Here is a 24,143-nt window from a genome sequence, read left to right as displayed (position 1 = left end):
GATGTTGGTGAATGTTCCAAGAGCATTTGTAAACATATGCATTCCTCTGTTGCTGGGTGGATTGTGTTCTATAAAAGGTCAATTTGAGTAATTTGGCTAAAAATGTTGTTTTGGCCTTTTATGTCCTTATTCTGTCTATTTATTTTATCAATTACTGAAAAAGAGTGCTAAAGTTTCCAAATGTAACTATAGATTTGTCTGCTTTTACTTTCATTTCTATCAAGGTTGGCTTCATACTTGTTTTGAAGCTCTGTGGTGGATAGTGCATAGATATTTGAGATTATTGTGTGTTTTCCTAAGAAACTGACCCTTCTAAAATGATCTAGTTTTCCTTTTATCTTTGATAATGTTGTTTTGAAGTCAACTTTGTCTGATAGTAACATAGCCACTTCAATTTTCTTCTTTCTTCTTTTTTTTCTAAAGTTTTCTAGAAAAACATTTTCTCCAAGTTTTAAAGTGTGTCACCAGGTTTGTTGTACAGATTATTTCATCATCCAGCAATTAAGCCTAGTCCCTATTAGTTATTTTTCCTCATCCTCTCCCTCCTCCCATTCTCCACTCTCAAGTAGGCCCCAGTGACTTTTGTTCCCCTCTATGTGTCCATGTGTTCTCATCATTTAGCTTCCACTTATAAGTGAGAACATGTGGTATTTGGTTTTCTGTTCCAGTGTTAGTTTGCTAAAAATTATAGCCTCCAGCTCCATCCATGTCCCTGCAAAGGACATAATTTCATTCTTTTTAATGGCTGTATAGTATTCCATGGTGTATATGCACCACATTTTCTTTATCCAGTCTCTCAATGATTGGCATTTAGGGTGATTTCATGTCTTTATTATTGTGAGTAGTGCTGCAATGAACAGACACATGCATGTGTCTTTATAATAGAATGATTTATATTCTTATATTTACATTTGGCCCTTGGCCTATAGTTTGACAACCCCTGGTGTAAAACATTTAGACTTAAGGTAATTATTGATGTTTTTGGATTAAAAACTGCCAACTTGCTAGCTGTTTTCTATTTGCCTTATCTGTTCTTTATTTCTTTTTCCCCTTGTCTTCTTTGAATTAATTGGGTATTTTTAAATATTCATTTTACTTCCTCTATTGATTTGTTATTCACACCTTAAATATTTTTAGTGTTGGATCTAGGCTTTACAAATATGTATCTTTAACTTATTGCAGTCTAACTTTAAATAGTAATTTATCACCTCATGTAAAGTGTGAGAACCTTTAAATGGCATACCTCCAGTTGCCCTCCTTTTTGCTTTGTTGACATACATTTTTTTTTTTTGCATGTTTCTTTCTTTCTTTTCCCTTTGGAGATTCAATTGTATTTCAAGTGATCTCAACTAACAGTACCAAAATGTCGTTCATATTTACTTCATTTTTACCATTTCTGGTACTTTTTGTTTCTTTGTACAATCCACATTTTGGCCTGGAGAATGCCATTTAACATTTCTAACTTTGCAGATCTGCTAACGATGTGTTATCTTTGTCTGAAATAATCCTTATTTTTGTCTTCATATGTAAAAGATATTTTCTCTGAGAATAGAATTCTGGGATGGCAATTTTTTCTTTCAGTCATTTAAAGATGTCATTCCACTGTCCTCTAGATTATATAGTTTCTGATATGAAGTTTGCTGTAATTCCTATCTTGGTTTTTTTCTATGTAAAGTGTTTCTTTTCTCTCTTCTAGCTGCCTTCAATATACTCTGTTTTAAAAATTTCAACTTAAATATGATATGCCTACAGTGTGTGTGTGTCTCTGTGTTTAAACGTATCCTGCTTGGTGTTCTCTGAGATACTTGGATCTGTAGTTTGATAACTTTTATTACTTTTGGGCATTTTCAGCCATGATTTCTCCCTCTATATTGCTCTCTCTCATCTCTTTATCTTTCTGTGATTTCAATGATATGTATGTGAGGAAATGAGGTATTTACCCATAACTCTTTGGTAATATGGTGTTTTTTCATTCTTTTTTTCCCTTTATGTTTCAGTTTTTATTTCTATTGACCTATTTTCAAGATAGCTAACTTTTTTTCCTAGCTGTGCACAGTCTACTGATGAGCTCTTTTAAGAAATTCTTAATTTAAGAAATTATGTATTTTATTTCTAGTATTTCCATTTGACTCTTCTTATAATTTCCATATCTCTGCTGAAATTCCTCATCTTTTAATACATATTTTCCACATTTTCCACTAGATTATTTAACATAATAATCATAGTTATCATTGTCTGATAGTTCCAACATCTGGGACATCTCTGTGTCTGGTTCTGTTGTTTATTACTTTATAATGGGTATTTTTCTTGCTTCCTTTTGTGTATTGTAATTTTTTATTGAATGTCAGACATCATGTATGAAGCACAGTAGAGATTGACATAAACTGTATTATGCCTTAAAATGGGCACACCTCTTCTTTCGTCATGCCATTAGCATGGGGGTTGAGCCAGTTTTGTCAGAGGTAGGTCTGGCTTGGAATCAGTTGTGGCTATTGACATCTTCAATGCACCGAAGAATCAAAGTCCTCCAGAAGTGTGCTGCTGTTGCCTTGTGTTCACAGTAGGAGCTAGGGGGCCAGAGACTTTTGTAGTGTTTCTATTTCCCTTTAGCCTTCAGCCTTCCCTGAACACGTGCACGGCAGAGCGGGTTTCTTTCTCAGTTCTTCCCTTCCCTCAGGGGATATACTCCCTTCACTGGTTACTCCCTGCTAGGCCTGTGATGGGCAGGGGATTTCTCACTTGTCCTTATCCAGCCTCACTCTCCGGCAATCTGTGTTGTTTGATCAGCACCCATGTCACTTCTCTCAGTAGCCAAACTTTGCCTTTTACAGTGGTTGGTCTTGGGTGGTATTTCTTGTCTCTTCCTGTGGTAACAGCTCTCTGTCAGTAATGGTGAAGGATCCTGGCCCCAATGTAGTTTAACATCTTTCTTCTAGAGGCATAAAAGTTTTGCTTTTACTCCTATCCCCAGAAGTCATAGATCTTTGCTTGTGCTTTGGGAATAAGAGGCTTTGCTGCCCCTCCACAAGAGGCTTTTATAGCTTCAGAGCTACTGAGAAAGTGGGAGGGGTCACCTGTCTGTCCCCAGCTGTGGGTGATCATTCCCTACATGCCTCTGCGGCCCTGCTGTGCCCCAGTCCTTCCTGTGAGCATCTTACAGAGACCTATGGAGAAGACCTTGTGAATGCAAGCCCCCTTGTGCCTGGGGCATCTGGATTTTTCAAATGCATATTATATCCCACACTTGGCTATTAAAAAATTCAGTGGTTACTTCTTACCCACTTGTGTGGTGGTGACCTGTTTTTCTCCTGCTTGGCCAAAAATGAGAAAGCTCATGTGTTCCACCTCTGTTTGGGTAGGCTTGCCTCTTTTTTGAATTCTGCCTACTTTACCCTGCTACTGGAATGTTCTTATGGGCTCAAGGAAAGCCATGGTTTTGTAGATGATCCCACTTTTTATTATTAGGGTGAGAGTAGTGTAGCATTTTTTTTTTTTTTAAATGGAGTCTCACTCTTGTCTCCCAGGCTGGAGTGCAGTGCATGATCTCAGTTCACTGCAACCTCTGCCTCCTGGGTTCAAGTGATTCTCCTGCCTCAGCCTCCCAAGTAGCTGGAATTACAGGCACCCACCACTGCACCTGGCTAGACAGTAACATTTTTTTTACAGCATTCTAAGTGGAGGTAGAGAACCTGAAACGTACTTATGTCAAATGCTCTATCAGATTGTTCAATTATCTGAAATTCTTGAAGTCTAGTAATGCTATTATTTTGCCTGCTGCTTATTATCCATGGCATATTGCTTCCCATAAGTTTGTGTTTTGAATTATAAGCTCACCTTTGGCAGAGCTATTGTCTGTGAAAATCCTGTGTAGCCCAAGTTGAGGGAATCATTCTTTACATCAAGTTTGTATTTGCTTCTGCCAAGTGCCCTCTGACCCAAATTGTCACCAGATGAGACTTCCTATCATGCTAGTTTCACAGATTAGCTATTCCAGAATACACAGAACTTGAAGTCCCCATGTGGTACAGGCTTACACAGACATATTTACATTTCCCTGTGCTGGTAGATGGTTTTTTATCTACACTATCCTTTTACTGAGGGTGTAGTCTTGTTAGCAGTCGTAGCATTATTCAGGGATTTCATTTGCAACACTTTTCTTCCCTAGGCCTCATCTTCTGCAAATAAACTCTAACAGCCAAATTTCTATGTTTCATAAGGGAAAATTACAGTTGAGGATTGTTCTGCAATTAGATCTGTAACTTACTGCTCTGGATTTTAATTCTCTCTTGGTTTTCTAGCCCTGAAGATTTCCTTTACTTTGCTGTCAGATCATAATAGACATTTAAAAATGTTTATTATGTTTTATCTAGAATTTCTAAAGATTTTCAACTTGTATAGTTTTCAACATTGGCAAACACAAATAAGTAAATTGAATCTTCTAAGTCCTTTGATTTGATTTCCATGTGACTAAGGACTATGGCAGCTGCCTAGGCCTGTGTCTCCCAATATTTCCTCAAAAAATGACACAGAAAAACGGGAAAGAAAAATAAGATTACACAGAACTATACACTCAGGCATAACCTAACTATAAAATACTCAAATATCAAAATAACAATAAGTAAAAAATAAAGAATAAAAATTTCAAAGTTATAGTGAAGAATCTCTGTTCCTGCCCTACATTCACTCCATGCAACATTTATTGATGAGCAATGGCAGGTTGAGATAAAACAGTGAGAAAAGCGAGCTAGAAAAAGCCTAATATTGATCTGAAAACACTATCAGAATAAGCAACTCCACTGTAAGACTGAAAATACTAAATATGGGTCCTGGGTAGATCAGAGAAAGCGCTACAGAGAAAGAACTTAAAAAGCACATGTGAATTTTATGTATCAGTCTTCAAAATACATAACACCTGGGAAAGAGAAAAGACAAAAAATAAGGAGTAGGCTCCTTTTAGAAATTGAATGACAAAGGACAAAAGTAGCAAAAGGGGAACATGTATGGTCCTGTAAGATTAAAAAGAACCAAAAATATCAGAGGATACACTTATTTTTCTTATCTCAAAACAATCAAAATAAAGGATCAGTATTTTTCAATACTGATATAACTTAAATGGAAACGTAATAAAAGGTAGAAAAGTAAGTCAGAAAAACAAGAAAATGTAATGAGATAAAGAAATAAGTAAAAAACATCAATGAGGAAATAATAGGAAAATATAATACAGGCAGGCAAAGAAGAAATAACATCTGTATAATTGGTGTAATTGAAGAAAACAACAGCAGCATTAACTATGGAATAGAATGAATATTTAAAGTTATAATTGAGATAACTTTGTAGAAAAATAATAGGTGAGTCTAATTTTGAAAGGATCCATTTTGTATCTGGGAAAATTAATACCAAGATGTATCCCAGTAAAAACATTAGATTTCAAAGATAAAACAACCAAAAAAGCAAGGCAACAATGAAGCAGCATTCTCTATCAACTTAATGAAAAAGAAAGTATAAACCAAGGATTTTATATCCATCTAAGTGTCCATCAAACATCAACTTAAACATACAAGAGTCTAAAGATTTGTGTGTCCATAGCACATTCTTCAGTAATCTGCTACAGGATGAGCTTCATCAAACCAAAAGATAACTGGACAACTTCAACAAGAACGGTGATGGTGAAGGTGGATACACACACACACACACACACACATACACACACAACTCATAATCATATATACAAATGACTGAAACATAGGTGAGACTGGAAAACTAATAGGCAAATGCTATATGTATTGACAAAATAGAGGTGATAAAACTAAACTATGGGAGGTGATAAGGGAGATGAAGAGGAAAATAGAAACTCATTGATGTTGATGCCTAATTGAATCAATTAGGCAATGATTGATAGTTCAAGTGCACCATTAAAAACTGACAAAGCGGGGGCTGGCATGGTGGCTCACACCTGTAATCCCAGCACTTTGAGAGGCCAAGGCGGGTGGATCCCTTGATGTCAGGAGTTCGAGACCAGCCTGGCCAACATGGTGAAACCCATTCTCTACTAAAAACACAAAAATTAGCCAGGCATGGTGGCAGGTGCCTATAATCCCAGCTACTTGGGAGGCTGAGGCAGGGGAATCTCCTGAACCCAGGAGGTATAGGTTGCAGTGAGCTGAGATCATGCCACTGCACTCCAGCCCAGGTGACAGTGACAGTCTGTAACAACAGCAACAACTGACAATCCAGAAAGTGGAGCCAGATAGCTAAATATTACCCTCCAGTGACTGACCCCTGTAGGAACATAAAATTGAACAACTATGCATTCAAGAAGTCACCTTCGCAAGAACTGGAAAATCAGATGAGTAATCATAGTACCTAGTTTTAGCATAATAACAGGAAAAGACACATTGAAGAAGGTAGGAAGGACAGTGTAGTATTGCCTACACCACCCTGCCCCAACACCAAGCAGCACAGTGCAGAGAGAGAATCTGTGTGCTTCAGAGAGGGAGGGAAGTGAGTGTGGGACCTTGCATTGGAGCTCAATGCTGGCCTCACCACAGTGGAACACAGCACCTGGCAGAATTCTGTGGTCCTTGATTCCAGGCCAGTGCCCACAGAGGGAGCATTTAGACCCACCCCAGGCCAGAGGAGAATCGCTGCCCTGCAGGATGAACCTGAGTCCTGCCCTGCTTCACTGCTGATTACCTAAAGTGGCCATAGGTCCCAAATAAATTTCAGTGTCAGCAGGGCTATAGTGACCACAGTCCTTGGGTGAACCCTGTGGTGCTGCACTGGTCTGGGAGGCAGAAGGCTTGGGATGCAACCCAATTTAACACCAGATGCAGGGGCCATAGAAGTGCCCACATCACAACTCTCTCAACTCCAGGCACTGTAGCTTAGAGTGAGACTCCTTCTGGGGAGAAGGAGAGAAAAGAGTACAGGGGCCTTTGCATTGGAACCTAGCACAAACCCTGCCACAGCAAAACCACACTGGGAAGAACCCTGAAGCTCCTGATTCCAGGCTATTACTTCCAGACAACATTTCTAGGCCGACCCCAGGCTGGAAGACCATAATACCAGCCTGGTATGATGGTCCTGAGTCCTGGCTGGCTTCACCACTGGCTGACTAAAGTGACCTTGAGCCTTGAATAAACATCAATGGCAGTTAGGCAGTAGCAGCTGCAGACCTTGGATGAGCTCTGGTACTGTGCTTGTCTGGGCAGCTGTGGGACTTTGGGTGAGACCCAGCATTGGTGCCAGCTGTGGCGGCCATGAGAGTGCCTGTATCACTCCTCTTCCAACTCCAGGCAGCTCAGTGTGGAGAGAGATTCCGTCTGCTATGGGGAAACGGAGGGAAGTGAGTGAGGGACTTTGGGAGCCCAGAGGATTCTCCCTGATTTTCCCCAACTGCATCAGAGCTGGGTATCTAGGAGGTTGCAAGAGATTTGCAGTGTAACTGGACTTAGGATGCTCTGTAGTGCAAAAATGGCTGCAGTGACCACAGGCTTAGGGAACTCAACAGTCAGTCAGTCTCCTTTGAATCAATGAAAGGTCCTCTGAAGGATGGGTAGAAACAAAGCCCATGTGATGACTGGAATAAATATCTAACTTTCAATGCCCAGGCACCAATGAACATTCAGAAGCATTAAGAACATTCAGAAAAATACGACTCCGTCAAATAGATGAAATAAGGCACCATTAGCCAACCCTAGAGATACGAAGATGTGTGACTTTAAGACCGAGAATTCTACAAAAATATAGCTATTTTGAGGAAAACTTCAATAAGACACAGAAAAGGTTGGGCACGGTGGCTCACACCTGTAATCCCAGCACTTTGGGAAGCCAAGACGGGCAGATCACTTGACGTCAGGAGTTCGAGACCAGCCTGGCCAACATGGTGAAACCCCATTTCCACTAAAAATACAAAAATTATCTGGGCATGGTGACATGTGCCTGTAATCCCAGATACTTGGGAGGCTGAGGCAGGAGAACTGCTTGAATCTGGGAGGCAGAGGTTGCAGTGAGCTGAGATCACGCCATTGCACTACAGCCTGAGTGACAGAATGAGACCACATCTCAAAAAAAAAAAAAAAAAGACACAGAAAAGCCATTCAGAAACTTATCAGATTAATTTAACGAAAGATTGAAATAATAACAATAATAACAATAATAAACAAACAGAAATCCTGGGGCTGAAAAACATAATTAAAAACTGAAAAATTAATCAGAGTGTCTCAACAGCAGAATTGATCAGGCAGGAGAATCAGGCTTGAATACAGGCTGATATAGTTTGAATGTTTGTCCCTTCCAAATCTCATGTTGAAATGTGATCCCCAGTGTTGGACGTGGGGCCTACTGGGAGGTGTTTGGGTCATGAGGGTGGATCCCTCATAAACAGCTTGGTGCCTTCCCCTCAGTAATGAGTTCTTGATCTTTTGGTTCACACAGGAGCTGGTTGTTCAAGAGCATGGAACTCCTCCCATCACTCCCTCTTGCTCCCTCTCTGATCACACAACACACTGGTTCCCCTTGCCTTCTGCCGTGAGGAAAAGTTCCCTGAGGCCCCAACCAGAGGCAGATGCTGGCACCATGCTTCCTGTACAGCCTGCATAACTGTGAGCTAAATAAACGTGTTTTCTTTATAGATTACCCAGCCTCAGGTATCCCATTATGGCAACACAAAATGGACTAATACTTAGGCCATTTAAAAATATACAGTCAGAGGGGAAAATAAAAAGCAATGCAGAACACTTATGAAATCAAGAAAGGGCAAATCTATGGAGTCATCGCCTTAAGGAGTAGAGAAAAAGATAGGAGTAGAAAGTTTATTCAAAGAAGTAATTACAGAGACCTTTCCAAACCTAGAGAAATATAGGAATACTGAGGTACAAGAAGATCAAAGATCACCAGGAATATTCAACCCAAGTAAAACTACCCCAATTTATCGAATAATCAAGCTCTCAAATGTAAAGGACAAAGAAAGGATTATAAAAGAAGCAAGATAAAATAATCAAATAACATCTAAAGAAGCTCTGATACGTCTGGCAGCAGACTTCTCAGTGGAAACTTTATAGGCCAGGAGGGAGTTGGATGACATATTTAAAGTGCTAAAGGAAAAAAAAAAAAACTCTTCCAACCAAGAATGCTCTACTCAGCAAAGCTATCCTTCAAACCTGAAAAAGAAATACTTTCCCAGACAAACAAAAGCCAAGAGAATTCACGTCCACCAGACCTGTCTTACAAGAAAGGCTGAAAAGAAGTCTTCAATCTGAAAGAAAAGTGTGCTAATGTGCAACAAGAAATTATCTGAAGGTATGAAACTCAATGGTAAAAGTCAGCAGACAGGAAAATTCAGAGCACTCTAATACTGCAATTGTGGTGTGCAAACTACTCATATCTTTAGTATAAAGATGAAAAGGCAAATCTATTAAAAAATAATAATTTTTAAAGAGATAGGCAATATAAAAAGACAAATTGAGACAAGAAAAGGTGAAAATGCAGGAAGAAATGAGTTAAAGTGTAGGGATTTTTAGTTTGTTCTTTGCTTGTTTATTTTCTTTGTGATCAAAATTAATTTGTAATCAGTTTAAAATAACTTGTTATAGGATGTGTTTTTTAGGTTTCCTGGTAACCACAAAGCAAAAATCTGTAATAAATACACTAAAAACAAACACATAGACCAAGGGGACAGAATAGGGAATCTAGAAATAAATCTATGCATTTACAGCCAATTCATTTTCAACAAAGGCACTAAGAACATACATTTGAAAAAGGATAGTCTCCTTTATAAATGGTTCTGGGAAAACTGGACATTCATATGCAGAAGAGTGAAACTTGACCCCTATCTCTCACCCATATACAAAAATCAACTCAAAATGGGTTAAAGACTTAAATGTAAGACCTGAAACTATGAAAACATTAGAAGTAAACATTAGAAAAACACTGTAGAACATCTGTCTGGGCAAATATTTTTTGAGTAAGACCTTAAAAGCACAGGCAACAAAAGCAAAAATAGACAATTAGGATTATGTCAAGCTACAAAGCTCCTACACAACTGATGAAACAATCAATAAGGTGAAGAGACAAAGAATGGGAGAAAATATTTGCAAACTATCCATCTGACAAGAAATCAATTACCAGAATATCAGAATATATAAGGAACTCAAACAACTCTGTAGCAAAAAACAAAAAACAAAAAAACTAATTTAAAAATGGGCAAAAGATCTGAACTGACATTCTCAAAAGAAGCCATACAAGTGGCCAACAGGTATGTGAAAAGCATTAATCACCAGGGAAACGCAAATCAAAACCACAATGAGATATCATCTCATCCCAGTTAAAATAATTTTTCAAAAACACAGGAAATGTCAGATGCTGGCAAGGATGGGGAAAAAGGGGGAATCCTTGTACATTGTTGGTGGGAGTGTAAACTAGTTCAGCCACTATGGAAAACAGTATAGAGGTTCCTCAAACAACAACTAAAAACAGAACTACCATATGATCTAGGAAGCCCACTGATGTGATGGGTATATGTCTAAAAGAAAGCAAATCAGTACATCAAAGAAATCTCTACACTCCCATGGCCATTGCAGTTCTATTTACAATAGACCAAACATGGTATCAACGTAAGTGTCCATCAGTGGATAAACGAATAAAGAAAATATGGCACACATACACATGGAATACTAATGGAATACTCTTCAGTCATAAAAAAACAAAATCCTGTCGATTGCAGCAATACAGGTGGAACTGAAGGATATTAGGTCAAGTGAAAGGCACAGAGAGCCTAATATCACATGCTCTCACTCATATGTTGGAGCTAAAAAAATTGATCTCATGGAGGTAGAGAGTGCAATGGTGGTTACCAGAGGCTGGGAAGGTAAAAGGGGAGAAGGAAATAGAGAGAGATTGGTTAATGGGAACAAAAATACAGTTAGATAGAAGGAATAAGTTCTAGCATTTAGCAGCACGGTAGGGTGATTACAGTTAACAGTATGTTATTGTATATTTCAAAAGTACTAGAAGAGAAGATGTGGAATGTTCTCAACCCAAAGAAATGATAAATGATTGAGGTGGTGGACATCTCAGTTACCCAGATTTGATCATTACACATTGTATGCATATAGCAAAATGTTAAATGTGCCCCGTAAATATGTGCAACTATTATATATGAATTAAAAACTGAAAAACCAGATAGCACGTGGTGTAATAAGAAAAAAGGGAATTAGGGACATTTAAAAAGTTGTAAGTACAAAGGTGTTTAGTAGAACAAAAATATAAACTTCCTTAAATACCCAAATTTTTTTTTATAATTTAAAGAACAGGAATATTTACTTTCTAAAAAGAAAACATAGCAAATGTAACACAATCTACATAGTTTTATGATATTCTGACAGGGTCGTGATGAATTATCAGTGACATTGATAATGTAAATGAGCTTAACTCATCCGTTAATTATTTTTTTCAGTTTTCCTGAGAAAGTAAGATCCAAGTATATGCTGTATACTTAAGTGATGTTGAGTGGTTAAAAATAAAGAAATGGACGGACAACATTTTGCTTATCCATGTATTTGTCAGTGGACACTGGATTGCTTCTATGTTTTTGCTATTGTGAATAATGCTATGAACACAGGGGTATAAATGCCTCTTCAAAACCCTGCTTTCAGTTATTTTGGGTGTATACCCAGAAGTGTAATTGCTGGGTCATACAGTAATTCTATTTTTTATTTTTTGAGGCACCACCATACTGTCTTCTGCAGTGGCTGCACCATTTTACATTCCCACCAACAGTGCACAAGAATTCCAATTTCTCTGCATCCTCCCCAGTACTCACTATTTTTTTAATAGTCTGAATTGGACTACTCAGGTGCGTCATATAAGTGGAATCACACAGTATTTGTCCTTCTGTGATTGGTTTATTTCACTTAGCATAATATCTGCAAGGGTCATCACTGTTTTACTATGTGTCAGAATTTTATTTCTTTTTAAGGCCAAGTAATTTGCAAATTATATATCTGATCAGAGATTAATATTCAGAATATATAAAAACTCCTAAAACCCAACAACAAACAACTTTTATAATTTAAACAACAAGGAATATATATATATTTTTAATTGTACTTTAAGTTCTAGGGTACATGTGCACAATATGCAGGTTTGTTACATATGTATACATGCGTCATGTTGGTGTGCTGCACCCATTAACTCGTCATTTACATTAGGTATATCTCCTAATGCTATCCCTCCCCCGTCTCCACACCCCATCACAGGCCCCGGCATGTGATATTCCCCTTCCTGTGTCCAAGTGTTCTCATTGTTCAATTCCCACCTATGAGTGAGAACATGTGGTGTTTGGTTTTTTGTCCTTGCGATAGTTTGATGAGAATGATGGTTTCCAGTTTCATCCATGTCCCTACAAAGGACATGAACTCATCCTTTTTTATGGCTGCATAGTATTCCATGGTGTGTATGTGCCACATTTTCTTAATCCAGTCTATCATTGATGGACATTTGGGTTGGTTCCAAGTCTTTGCTATGGTGAATAGTGCCACAATAAATATACGTGTGCATGCATCTTTATAGCAGCATGATTTACAATCCTTTGGGTATATACCCAGTAATGGGATGGCTGGGTCAAATGGTATTTCTAGTTCTAGATCCTTGAGGAATCGTCACACTGACTTCCACAATGGTTGAACTAGTTTACAGTCCCACCAACAGTGTAAAAGTGTTCCTATTTCTCCACATCCTCTCCAGCACCTGTTGTTTCCTTACTTTTTAATGATCACTATTCTAACAGGTGTGAGATGGTATCTCATTGTGGTTTTGATTTGCATTTCTCTGATGGCCAGTGATGATGAGCATTTTTTCATGTTTCTGTTGGCTGCATAAATGTCTTCTTTTGAGAAGTGTCTGTTCATATCCTTTGCCCACTTTTTGATGGGGTTGTTTGTTTTTTCTTGTAAATTTGTTTGAGTTCTTTGTAGATTCTGGATATTAGCCCTTTTTCAGATGAGTAGATTGCAAAAATTTTCTCCCATTCTGCAGGTTGCCTGTTCATTCTGATGGTAGTTTCTTTTGCTGTGCAGAAGCTCTTTAGTTTAATTAGATCCCATTTGTCAATTTTGGCTTTTGTTACCATTGCTTTTGGTGTTTTAGACATGAAGTCCTTGCCCATGCCTATGTCCTGAATGGTATTGCCTAGGTTTTCTTCTAGGGTTTTTATGATTTTAGGTCTAATATTTAAGTCTTTAATCCATCTTGAATTAATTTTTGTATAAGGTATAAGGAAGGGATCCAGTTTCAGCTTTCTACATATGGCTAGTCCGTTTTCCCAGCACCATTTATTAAATAGGGAATCCTTTCCCCATTCCTTGTTTTTGTCAGTTTTGTCAAAGATCAGATGGTTGTAGATGTGTGGTATTATTTCTGAGGGCTCTGTTCTGTTCCATTGGTCTATATCTTTGTTTTGGTACCAGTATCATGCTGAAGTCAGGTAGCGTGATGCCTCTGGCTTTGTTTTTTTGGCTTAGGATTGTCTTGGCAATGTAGGCCCTTTTTTGGTTCCATATGAACTTTAAAGTAGTTTTTTCCAATTCTGTGAAGAAAGTCATTGGTAGCTTGATGGGGATGGCATTGAATCTATAAATTACCTTGGGCAGTATGCCATTTTCATGATATCGATTCTTCCTATCCATGAGCATGGAATGCTCTTCCATTTGTTTGTGTCCTATTTTGTTGAGCAGTGGTTTGTTGTTCTCCTTGAAGAGGTCCTTCACATCCCTTGTAAGTTGGATTCCTAGGTATTTTATTCTCTTTGAAGCAATTGTGAATGGGAGTTCACTCATGATTTGGCTCTCTGTTTGTCTGTTATTGGTGTATAAGAATGCTTGTGATTTTTGCACATTGATTTTGTATCCTGAGATTTTGCTGAAGTTGCTTATCAGCTTAAGGAGATTTTGGGCTGAGACGATAGGGTTTTCTAAATATACAATCATGTCATCTGCAAACAGGGACAATTTGACTTCCTCTTTTCTTAATCAAATACACTTTATTTCTTTCTCCTGCCTGATTGCCCTGGCTGGAATTTCCAACACTATGTTGAATAGGAGTGGTGTGAGAGGGTATCCCTGTCTTGTGCCAGTTTTCAAAGGGAATGCTTCCAGTTTTTGCCCATTCAGTATGATATTGGCTGTGGGTTTGTCATAAATAGTTCTTATTATTTTGAGATACGTCCCATCAATACCTAATTTATTGAGAGATTTTAGCATGAAGGGCTGTTGAATTTTGTTGAAGGCCTTTTCTGCATCTATTGAGATAATCATGTGGTTTTTTCTTTGGTTCTGTTTATATGCTCGATTACGTTTATTTATTTGAATACATTGAACCAGCCTTGCATCCCAGGGATAAAGCCCAGTTGATCATGGTGGATAAGCTTTTTGATGTGCTGCTGGATTCGGTTTGCCAGTATGTTATTGAGGATTTTTGCATCAATGTTCATCAGGGATATTGGTCTAAAATTCCCTTTTTTTGTTGTGTTTCTGTCAGGCTTTGGTATCAGGATGATGCTGGCCTCATAAAAATGAGTTAGGGAGGATTCCCTCTTTTTCTATTGATTGGAATAGTTTCAGAAGGAATGGTACCAGCTCCTCCTTGTACCTCTGGTAGAATTCGGCTGTGAATCCGTCTGGTCCTGGACTTTTTTTGGTTGGTAGGCTATTAATTATTGCCTCAATTTCAGAGCCTGTTATTGGTGTATTCAGGGATTCAACTTCTTCCTGGTTTAGTCTTGGGAGGGTGTACGTGTCCAGGAATTTATCCATTTCTTCTAGATTTTCTAGTTTATTTGCATAGAGGTGTTTACAGTATTCTCTGATGGTAGTTTGTATTTCTGTGGGATCGGTGGTGATATCCCCTTTATCATTTTTTGTTGCATCTGTTTGATTCTTCTCTCTTTTCTTCTTTATCAGTCTTGCTAGAGGTCTATCAATTCTGTCGATCTTTTCAAAAAACCAGCTCCTGGATTCATTGATTTTTTGAAGTGTTTTTTGTGTCTCCATCTCCTTCAGTTCTGCTCTGATCTTAGTTATTTCTTGCCTTCTGCTAGCTTTTGAATGTGTTTGCTCTTGCTTCTCTAGTTCTTTTAATTGTGATGTTAGGGTGTCAATTTTAGATATTTCCTGCTTTCTCTTGTGGGCATTTAGTGCTATAAATTTCCCTCTACATACTGCTTTAAATGTGTCCCAGAAATTCTGGTATGTTGTGTCTTTGTTCTCATTGGTTTCAAAGAATATCTTTATTTCTGCCTTCATTTCGTTATGTACCCAGTAGTCATTCAGGAGCAGGTTATTCAGTTTCCATGTAGTTGAGTGGTTTTGAGTGAGTTTCTTAATCCTGAGTTCTAATTTGATTGCACTGTGGTCTGAGAGACAGTTTGTTTTAATTTCTATTCTTTTACATTTGCTGAGGAGTGCTTTACTTCCAACTATGTGGTCAATTTTGGAATAAGTGTGATGTGGTGCTGAGAAGAATGTATATTCTGTTGATTTGGGGTGGAGAGTTCTGTAGATGTCTATTAGGTCCTCTTGGTGCAGAGCTGAGTTCAATTCCTGGATATCCTAAGAACAAGGAACATTTATCTCCTGAAGAAACATAGCAAATGTAACACAATCAAAATATTTTATAATATTTATAATATTTTGATAGAGTGGTGATGAATTATTAGTCACATCCATAATGTAAATGGGCTTAACTCATCCATTAATGTTACCCATCCTAATGATTGTGAGGTAATATCTCATTGTAGTGTTGATTTATATTTCCCTAATGATTGGTGATAATGAACATCTTTTCATGGACTTATTGGCCATGTATATCTTCTTGGAAAAAAATCTCTATTCAAGTCCCTTGCTAATTTTTAGATAGAGTTATTTGTTGTTGGGTTTTAGGAGTTTTTAAAATATATTCTCAATATTAATCTCTATCAGATATGTAATTTCCAAATTACTTGGCCTTAAAAAGAGAGAAAATTCTGACACATGCTAAGACAGGGATGAACCTTGAAGACATTATGCTAAGTGAAATAAACCAATCACAGAAGGACAAATACCGTGTGATTCCACTTATATGAGGCACCTGACTAGTCAAATTCATAGAAACAGAAAGTAGAATGGTGGCTGCCAGAGCCTGGAGGGAGGCAGAAAGGGGAGTTATTCCTTAATGGTACAGAGTTTCAATTTGGGGTGATAGAAATAATTCTGGAGACAGATGGTGGTGATGGTTAGACAGCATTATGAATATGTTTAACATCATGGAACTGTACAGTTAAAAATGGTTACCATGGCAAATTATGTTGTGGGTATTTTAGCACAATTTAAAAAATTGAAGAAAAAGCAAATGAATAAAAATAAAAGTTTAAATGGTAAACTAAAAAATAAAGAATGGACAAAATATATCTTATTAGTTAATATGAAAGCAGAGAGATAGTGGTCCTTATGGCAGAGAAAGAAATATCCAATCCTCAAAACATTAACATGACAAAGAAAGTATCTTTTCAATGCTAAAAGTTGGAATTCACAATGAAGATATAATATTCATAAAAATCTATGCACCAGATAACACAGGAATCACACTCATAAAGCAAAAACTACAGAAAATGCAAGGAGACACAGACAGAAAAATATTTATTATAGAGAATTTTTACACTATTCTTAACAAAAGACAGGTTGAATAGGTGTAAAATGTAAGAGGAGACTTAAACAACATAATCAAAAGGTTGTTGTTATTAACACACACCAGATTCCAGTTAAATCTTGACACTGGAGAATACACCTGTTTCTCAAGTGTTTATGGAACATTCACAAAAATTGAGTATATTTATGTAACCATGAGCAAATTTTGTAAAGTAAAACTATTACAAACAGTACTTTCTGATCACAGGGCAATAAAACTAGAAATTATTATGAAAAACAAAGACAAAATGCCCTACTACCTGGGAATTGGAAAACTTTTGGTTAAAAGGGGAATACAAGCTAAAATGATAAATTTCTGGAAAATAATAATGAAAACACTATACATGAGAATCTGTGAAATACATTTAAAGAAACACAGCACTAAACACTTACTGGTAAAAGGAAAAAAATAAAAGAATTACTCAGGTCTAAAACTACAAAAAGAGCAAGAAAGTGAACTATAAGAGAAAATAAAGAAGGTAATATTAGTGACAAAGGCAGAAATTAATGAGGTAAAGAAGAAAATGCATCCTGGCTAACATGGTAAAACCCCGTCTCTACTAAAAATACAAAAAATTAGCCGGACATGTTGGCGGATGCCTGTAGTCCCAGCTGCTCGGGAGGCTGAGGTGGGAGAATGGCGTGAACCCAGGAGGCGGAGCTTGCAGTGAGCTGAGATCGCGCCACTGCACTCCTGCCTGGGCGACACAGCGAGACTCTGTCTTAAAACAAAAAACAAAAAACAAAAAACAAAAAAACTGGATTTTGTCTTAAAATTTATATGGAATGAAAAAAGAGCTTGCATAGCCAAAGCAAGACTAAGCAAAAAGAACAAATCTGGAGGCATCACATTATCTGACTTTAAACTATACTATAAGGCTATAGTCACCCAAACAGAATGGTACTAGTATAAAAATAGGCACATAGACCAAAAGAACAGAATAGAGAACCCAGAAATAAAGGCAAGTCCTTACAGCCAACTGATCTTCAGCAAAGCAAACAAAAACATAAAGTGGAGAAAGGACACCCTATTCAACAAATGGTGCTGGGATAATTGACAAGCCACATGTAGAAGAATGAAACTGGATCCTTGTCTCTCAGCTTATACAAAAATCAACTCAAGATGGATAAAGGACTTAAATTTAAGACCTGAAACCATACAAATTCTAGAAGATAACATTGGAAAAAAACCTTCTAGACATTTGCTTAGGCAAAGACTTCATGACCAAGAACCCAAATGCAAATACAACAAAAACAAAGATAGATGGGACTTAATGAAATGAAAAAGCTTCTGCACAGCAAAAGAAATAATCAGCAGAGTTAACAGACAATCCACAGAGTGGGAGAAAATCTTCACAATCTATATATTTGATAAAGGACTAATATCCAGAATCTGCAATGAAAAAATCAGCAAGAAAAAACAAACAATCCCATCAAAAAGTGGGCTGAGGACATGAATAGACAATTCTCAAAAGAAGATATACAAATGGCCAACTAACAGTTGAAAAAATGCTGAACATCACTAATGATCAGGGAAATACAAATCAAAACCACAATGCTATACCACCTCACTCCTGCAAGAGTGGCCATAATCAAAAAATCAAAAAATAATAGATGGTGATGTGGATGTGGTGAAAAGGGAACACTTCTACACTGCTGGTGGGAATGTAAAGTGGTTCAACCACTATGGAAAACAGTGTGGAGATTCCTTAAAGAACTAAAAGTAGAACTACCATTTGATCCAGCAATCCTACTGCTGCATATCTACCCAGAGGAAAAGAAGTTATTATATGAAAAAGACACTTGCACATACATGCTTATCACAGCACAATTTGCAATTGCAAAAATATGGAATCAGCCCAAATGCCCATAAATCAATGAGTGGATAAAGAAATTGTGGTATATATATGCTATGGAATACTACTCAGGTATAAAAAGAAATGAAATAATGGCATTCATAGCAACCTGGATGGAACTGGAGACCATTATTCTAAGTGCAGTAACTCAGTAATGGAAAACCAAACATCGTATGTTCTCACTCCTAAGTGGGAGCTAAGCTATGAGGATGCAAAGGCATAAGAATGACACAACGGACTTTGGGAACTTGGGGGAAAGTGTGGGAGGGGAGTTAGGGATGAAAGACTACAAATTGGGTACAGTGTGTACTGTTCGGATGATGGGTGCACCAAAATCTAAGAAATCACCCCTAAAGAACTTATTCATGTAACCAAACACCACCTGTTTCCCAAAAACCTATGGAAATTAAAAAAATCCCTGGATTTCAGAAAAAACGATAAACCAGACAGATCACTGGCTTACTTGATCAAGAAGAAAATGATTAAGCATAAATTTACAAAACAAGAAATCATAAAGGGGAAATAACAATGGAAACAAGTAAGTTTTTTTAAAATCAGGAGATGATTTAAAGATCTCTATTCAAATACATTTGAAAACCAAGAAGAAGTGGATAACTTCCTAGGGAAATATAGATGGCTAAATTGACCCCATTGATTAAGAAACCTGAAGAATCACTTTTCCTAGAAGAAATAAAGTTATTAAGGAACTACCCCAGAAAAAGCACCAGGATGAGGCGGTTTCACAGGGATTTCTCATAAATTTTAAAAGACAAAATGCTTCTGATGCTCTAAAGAACCAAAAAGGAAAGAAAAATTTCTAATTTTTGTTATAAATTTTTTATTGTAACATCAGTATTTCAACCTGATAAAGATAGGTTTAAAAAAAAACCCAACCATAGACTAGAGTCATTTGTGTATTTGGATGCAAAAATATGAAATAAAATATTGGCAAGTTGAATCTAATACCATTCTAAGAATATAATCAACATGACCAAATGGAACTTATTTTAGAAATGCAAGGTTGGTTCAGTATTAGGAAACTCATTAATATCATTCACTATATTTAATAGATCTAAACAAAAAAACTATTGGCTCCAAAAATGATAAAAAAGACTTTGACAAAACGTAAAATGGTTGATGGATGCTTTCCTTACATGTTCAAATGTGTGTGCCTCTGTTCCAAAGCCAGAATCCTACTTACTGGATAAACATTATAGGCATTTCTACGAAGGCCATGAACAAGGCAAGAATGCCCAGTCACTCCACTACTATTAAACATTATCCTGGATATATCAGTCAATGCAATTAGGCAAGAGACATCAATGAGATGCATAAAAATTGGTAAAGAAGAAGAAAACCATTTCTATTTAACAGATGTTAATACAGCATACCTGGAAAACCCTAGATAATCAATGATAAAGCTAACTCAAACAAGAAAATAATTCAGTAAGATAGCAGGATAAAATTAACCTACAGAAATCAAGGCATTCATATAAAAGACCAGTTAAAGTACATAATGATAGATAAAATCTTGCTTCTAATAGCGAGAAAGTAGACTGAATACTTACGAATAAGCTTATCATGACAGTATAACACCTATACAAGGAAGACTTAAAAATATTCCTGAAAGATAGGAAATGACATTGAACAAACAGAAAGACATTACTTATTCTTAGATAGATCCACTCAACATTGTAAAACTGCCAGTTATTTTCTAAATTACTTTATAAATGTAAAGCAATCCCAATAAAAACATAAACTCAAGGAAAGGAAATTAGACATGTTACCAAAAATATAATCAGGGAAACATGGAAAAAGAAAAGCTAAAAAAAACTAAAAGAGGGAAGTGTGTCCCAGAGGTTAAAATACACTGAATAACACAGTGTGGTGCTGGCCCCTTAGTAGAGGACTGTGCTGCATGGCCCAGACAGGACAGTCACACACAGAAAAACTTCGTGTGTAATACGTGTGGCTTTGCAAATCATGGGACAAAGATGGACTTTTAAAAAAATGGTTCAGGGATAACTGGGTAGCCATTCGTAAAAATATAAAATTAGGAACACCTCACACCATGCTCAGAGATAAACTCCAAATGGATCCAAGAGCTAACGTAGCAGATGAAGTCCTATAAATACTGGAGGAAAACAAATTCTTCTTTAGCCTCAGTGTGGAGAAAGACTTTCTAACTCAGAAGGTCAAAAGCTAAAGGCAGTCAGAGAGTGATAATTTTGGCTACACAAAAATTGACATTTTTTTGCATGAAAAATTATAAACGTAGTCAAAAGTCAACTAACAAACCCCAACAATTATCCATCTATCATCTATCTGTCTATCTATCATCTCTCTCTCTCTCTAAACGTTTGTTCTTAAAATATAAACAGCTTTGAGAAATGAGGCTAAAAGACCAAAAACCTAAAGGAAAATGGGAAATTGTAATGAATGCAACATTTACAAAAGTGGTATAAAAATGGCCCTTAAACATATGAGATGTTTAAACTCACTCATAATGAGACAATTGCAAACAAAAGCAGTACTGAAATCCCACTTCTCACCATGATGTTGGTGGAAACCTAATGGCATAACAAGGCATACTGGCGAGGCTGGAGGGAGACAGTCACCTCACACACTCATGCCTCCGTCTCTCCCACAGAGCTCTCAGTGTGGGCAGGGCACATTTACCTTTACTGGAAACACTCTTCTCACTGCCAGGAGACACCTGTGGCCCACGATAATTCTCAGAAGGATCGCCATGGAGATTTGCATTAGCATTGGCTTCTTTAATGACAAATATGGAAAAAACGGGGAAAATGTCCTTGATTACACACTTATAAGCACTTTGGTCATTTATTTATTTAAACATGCTAAGTTGAAATGCTAATATCATTTTCAAGTTTTATTTGAAAATATGTTTTGGAAACTCAATATGTGAATACAGAGCCAGGCCTCATCTGACTATTAAAACTACATATTCACTCCTCCACACGTCCTTTGACCCAACATCCCAATGCTAAGAATTGACCCTGGAGATAATTCCCGACAATATGAAAATACCTGTGCTGCAGGCTGCTCGCTGCAGCTGTGTTTGAAATGGCAAAATATTGCAAACAATGGAAAGATACATACAAAAGATAATGACTGCAGAACTGGGGTAGGAAGAAAGGAGTGCGGTCAGGAAAGGAGGATTTGCACGGATCTGTGATTTGCACAGAAGTGTTTCCTAGCTCTTTCTGTGGAGAGGGCCTGGAAGCAATGCTGTGCCATTGAACTTAGCAAGCATCCAGTTATTGGCTCACAATCAGTAACGGTGTTAGTGTTTTATAACCCACAGACTATAGTAAATCCCTAGTAGCACATGTAGACAGTAATAAGCAACTGAATTCATAAACAGGGGAGGAGGGGCAGCTCTTTCTTAAGGCAGAATCCCAATTAATAAATGGAGAAGCAATGGCAGAAAGAGAAACTCGCCAGTTGGCAAACACCACACTGACCACCAGGCAGACAAATTCGGAGGTATTCATCTTAATTTTAAATAAAATCTTATTCCTGTTTAAGTCCTGAAAAAATTGAGTTCAATCTTTCCCAACTCCAGAGTCTGTCTTACTGGGGGGACTGTTTAGGGTAATGGATTGGGATGCAGATTCCTGGGCTCCTACAGAAATGCTTGGCTCCTGGCACACCATCAGATACAGGAGCTGTGACCTGGTCCTGTGTGTGGGGAACACCACAGATGTGCTACATGTGTGTCCCGGTGATATGGTTTGGCTCTGTGTCCCCAACCAAATCTCATGTCTAAATGTAATCCCCAGTGTTAGGGGAGGGACCTGGTGGGAGATGATTGGATCATGGGGGCAGAGTTGCTCCTTGCTGTTCTCATGATAGTGAGTTCTCATGAGGTCTGGTTATAAGTGTGTGGCACCTCCCCCTTCACTCTCTCTCTCCTGTCTCCATGTGAAGATGTACTTGCTTCCTCTAGGGTCTTCTGCCATGATTGTAAGTTTCCTGAGGGCTCCCAGCCATGCCTCATGCACAGCCTGCAGAACCATGAACAAATTAAACCTCTTTTCTTTATAAATTACTCAGCCTCAGGTAGTTCGTTATAGCAGTGTGAGAATGGACTCATATACCTGGGTATATACATGTGCCCTTTCTGGTTTTGAATCTCCAGGGTAAAGAGGAGGTATTTTGCCCCTCCATGGGATCCAAGTATCTTATCCTCTGAGCCTTTGCACACTGACTTTTTTCCCAGCAGACTCATCTGTTGGAGGGAGGCTTTTCCCTACTTCTGGGGGACCCCCCTGGGGGCACTCTGGCTCTCTCTGCACCTGCCCTGTGAAGGAGAAGTGACTTAGCTGAAGCTTTGGGAGAGGGGGCCAGGCATTGTGGCAGCACCTGCCTCCCTGTCTTGGCATCTGCCTGCCCATGAGACATTTCTGCTGTGCTTCCCTGGGCTGTGTTTTTTCCAGGGTCGGCCCCACAGCAGGGGGTGAGGAAGCTGGGGGTCCCTCAGCCCCGACAGAGACTGGGAGATCTGCCCAACCAGTTGAAGTGGGCACATTCTCCCACCAAGGGTTTATCCTCCAGGAAGGAGATGTTTCTGCCTGCGTCTGCCTGCCTCCTACCTCTCCCGTTACAGCTGGACTTGGGAAGGCGTAATTACTGGGTTGCATTTACCGTCATTGGAAATTTTGTCCTCAATGCCAGGAGAGAATTGTAAATTCTCTAATAATTCATGATAATTCTCAGAACCACCAGCTTGATAATTCTCATCAATACCAGCATCTTCAATGAAGAACATGGAAAAAAATGGGGAAAAGTTTTCTTGATTACACAGGTATAAACATTTTTGGCCCATGCTTTATTTTACAATATATGGTTGGGATGTTAATACAGTTTGCAAGCTCTATTTGGAAATGTGCATTGGTAAGTGAAGGTGTAAACAGAGTCAGGTGCCCTCTGACTCCCTTGAACCAACAGTGTGGACCTTGGCAGATGGCAGGTGAACCAATCCTAGGAACTGGAATTTACATTCTGGGTGCAAGATTTCAAGAGAGTGCTGAACTTTCCTGCTGCTGAATACATTTTCATGCACTGCGTGGGGATTTCTGATTCCCAGTTCTCTCCTTGGCAACTGTTGATTCAGTACTCTGTCTTGGTTCTACATGTGCTGTTCTATTTCCTTGCATATGTCTTTGACCATGTGAAGCTGCACTTGGGGAAGGCCATTCTTTGTGTTGGTTCATGACTCACTGTGTGGCTTGGGCAAGTCATTTGCTAGACCTTGGTTTTACCTTCTGTCAAATGGGGTGATGATAACTGCCCTGCTCTCTCAGAAGCCTTGGGTGAGTGTGAAGTGAGAGCATGGGCGCATGTGGGAGGAACTGTAAAGTGTTGGTTAGTGCAGGGTTCTCAGGTTCTTGTGCCCTGTGTTCCTGCAGTGGCTCCCGAGGGCGAGAACGTGCCTGAACACGCACTCCAGAGATCCCAGAGTAAAGGGAATTATCCCTGCCAGTCTAGGGTTGACTTCCTCTGTCTCGGGAAGCTGTAGAAATGGTTTTAGATGCCATATTGT

At 38.2% G+C, this 24,143-nt stretch overlaps 1 protein-coding gene across 2 annotated transcripts in view; it reads right to left on the bottom strand.

The window, feature by feature from the left end:
* SPACA7 (sperm acrosome associated 7) overlaps positions 1–24,143 on the bottom strand; it is a 56,589-nt gene that overhangs the window by 10,449 nt on the left and 21,997 nt on the right. For both annotated transcript variants that reach the window (XM_055360357.2, XM_019039970.4), the window contains 2 exons: positions 23,246–23,353; positions 21,254–21,349 (listed from right to left, as the gene is read on the bottom strand). In XM_055360357.2, the coding sequence (XP_055216332.1) occupies positions 21,254–21,349; positions 23,246–23,353 (204 nt within the window). The remainder of the gene's footprint in view (positions 1–21,253; positions 21,350–23,245; positions 23,354–24,143) is intronic.

The sequence above is a fragment of the Gorilla gorilla genome, chromosome 14, assembly GCF_029281585.2.
Source record: "Gorilla gorilla gorilla isolate KB3781 chromosome 14, NHGRI_mGorGor1-v2.1_pri, whole genome shotgun sequence".
Lineage (NCBI taxonomy): Eukaryota > Metazoa > Chordata > Mammalia > Primates > Hominidae > Gorilla > Gorilla gorilla.
Note: the sequence above shows the minus strand (reverse complement) of the source record. Positions and strands in the feature narration are given on the sequence as shown.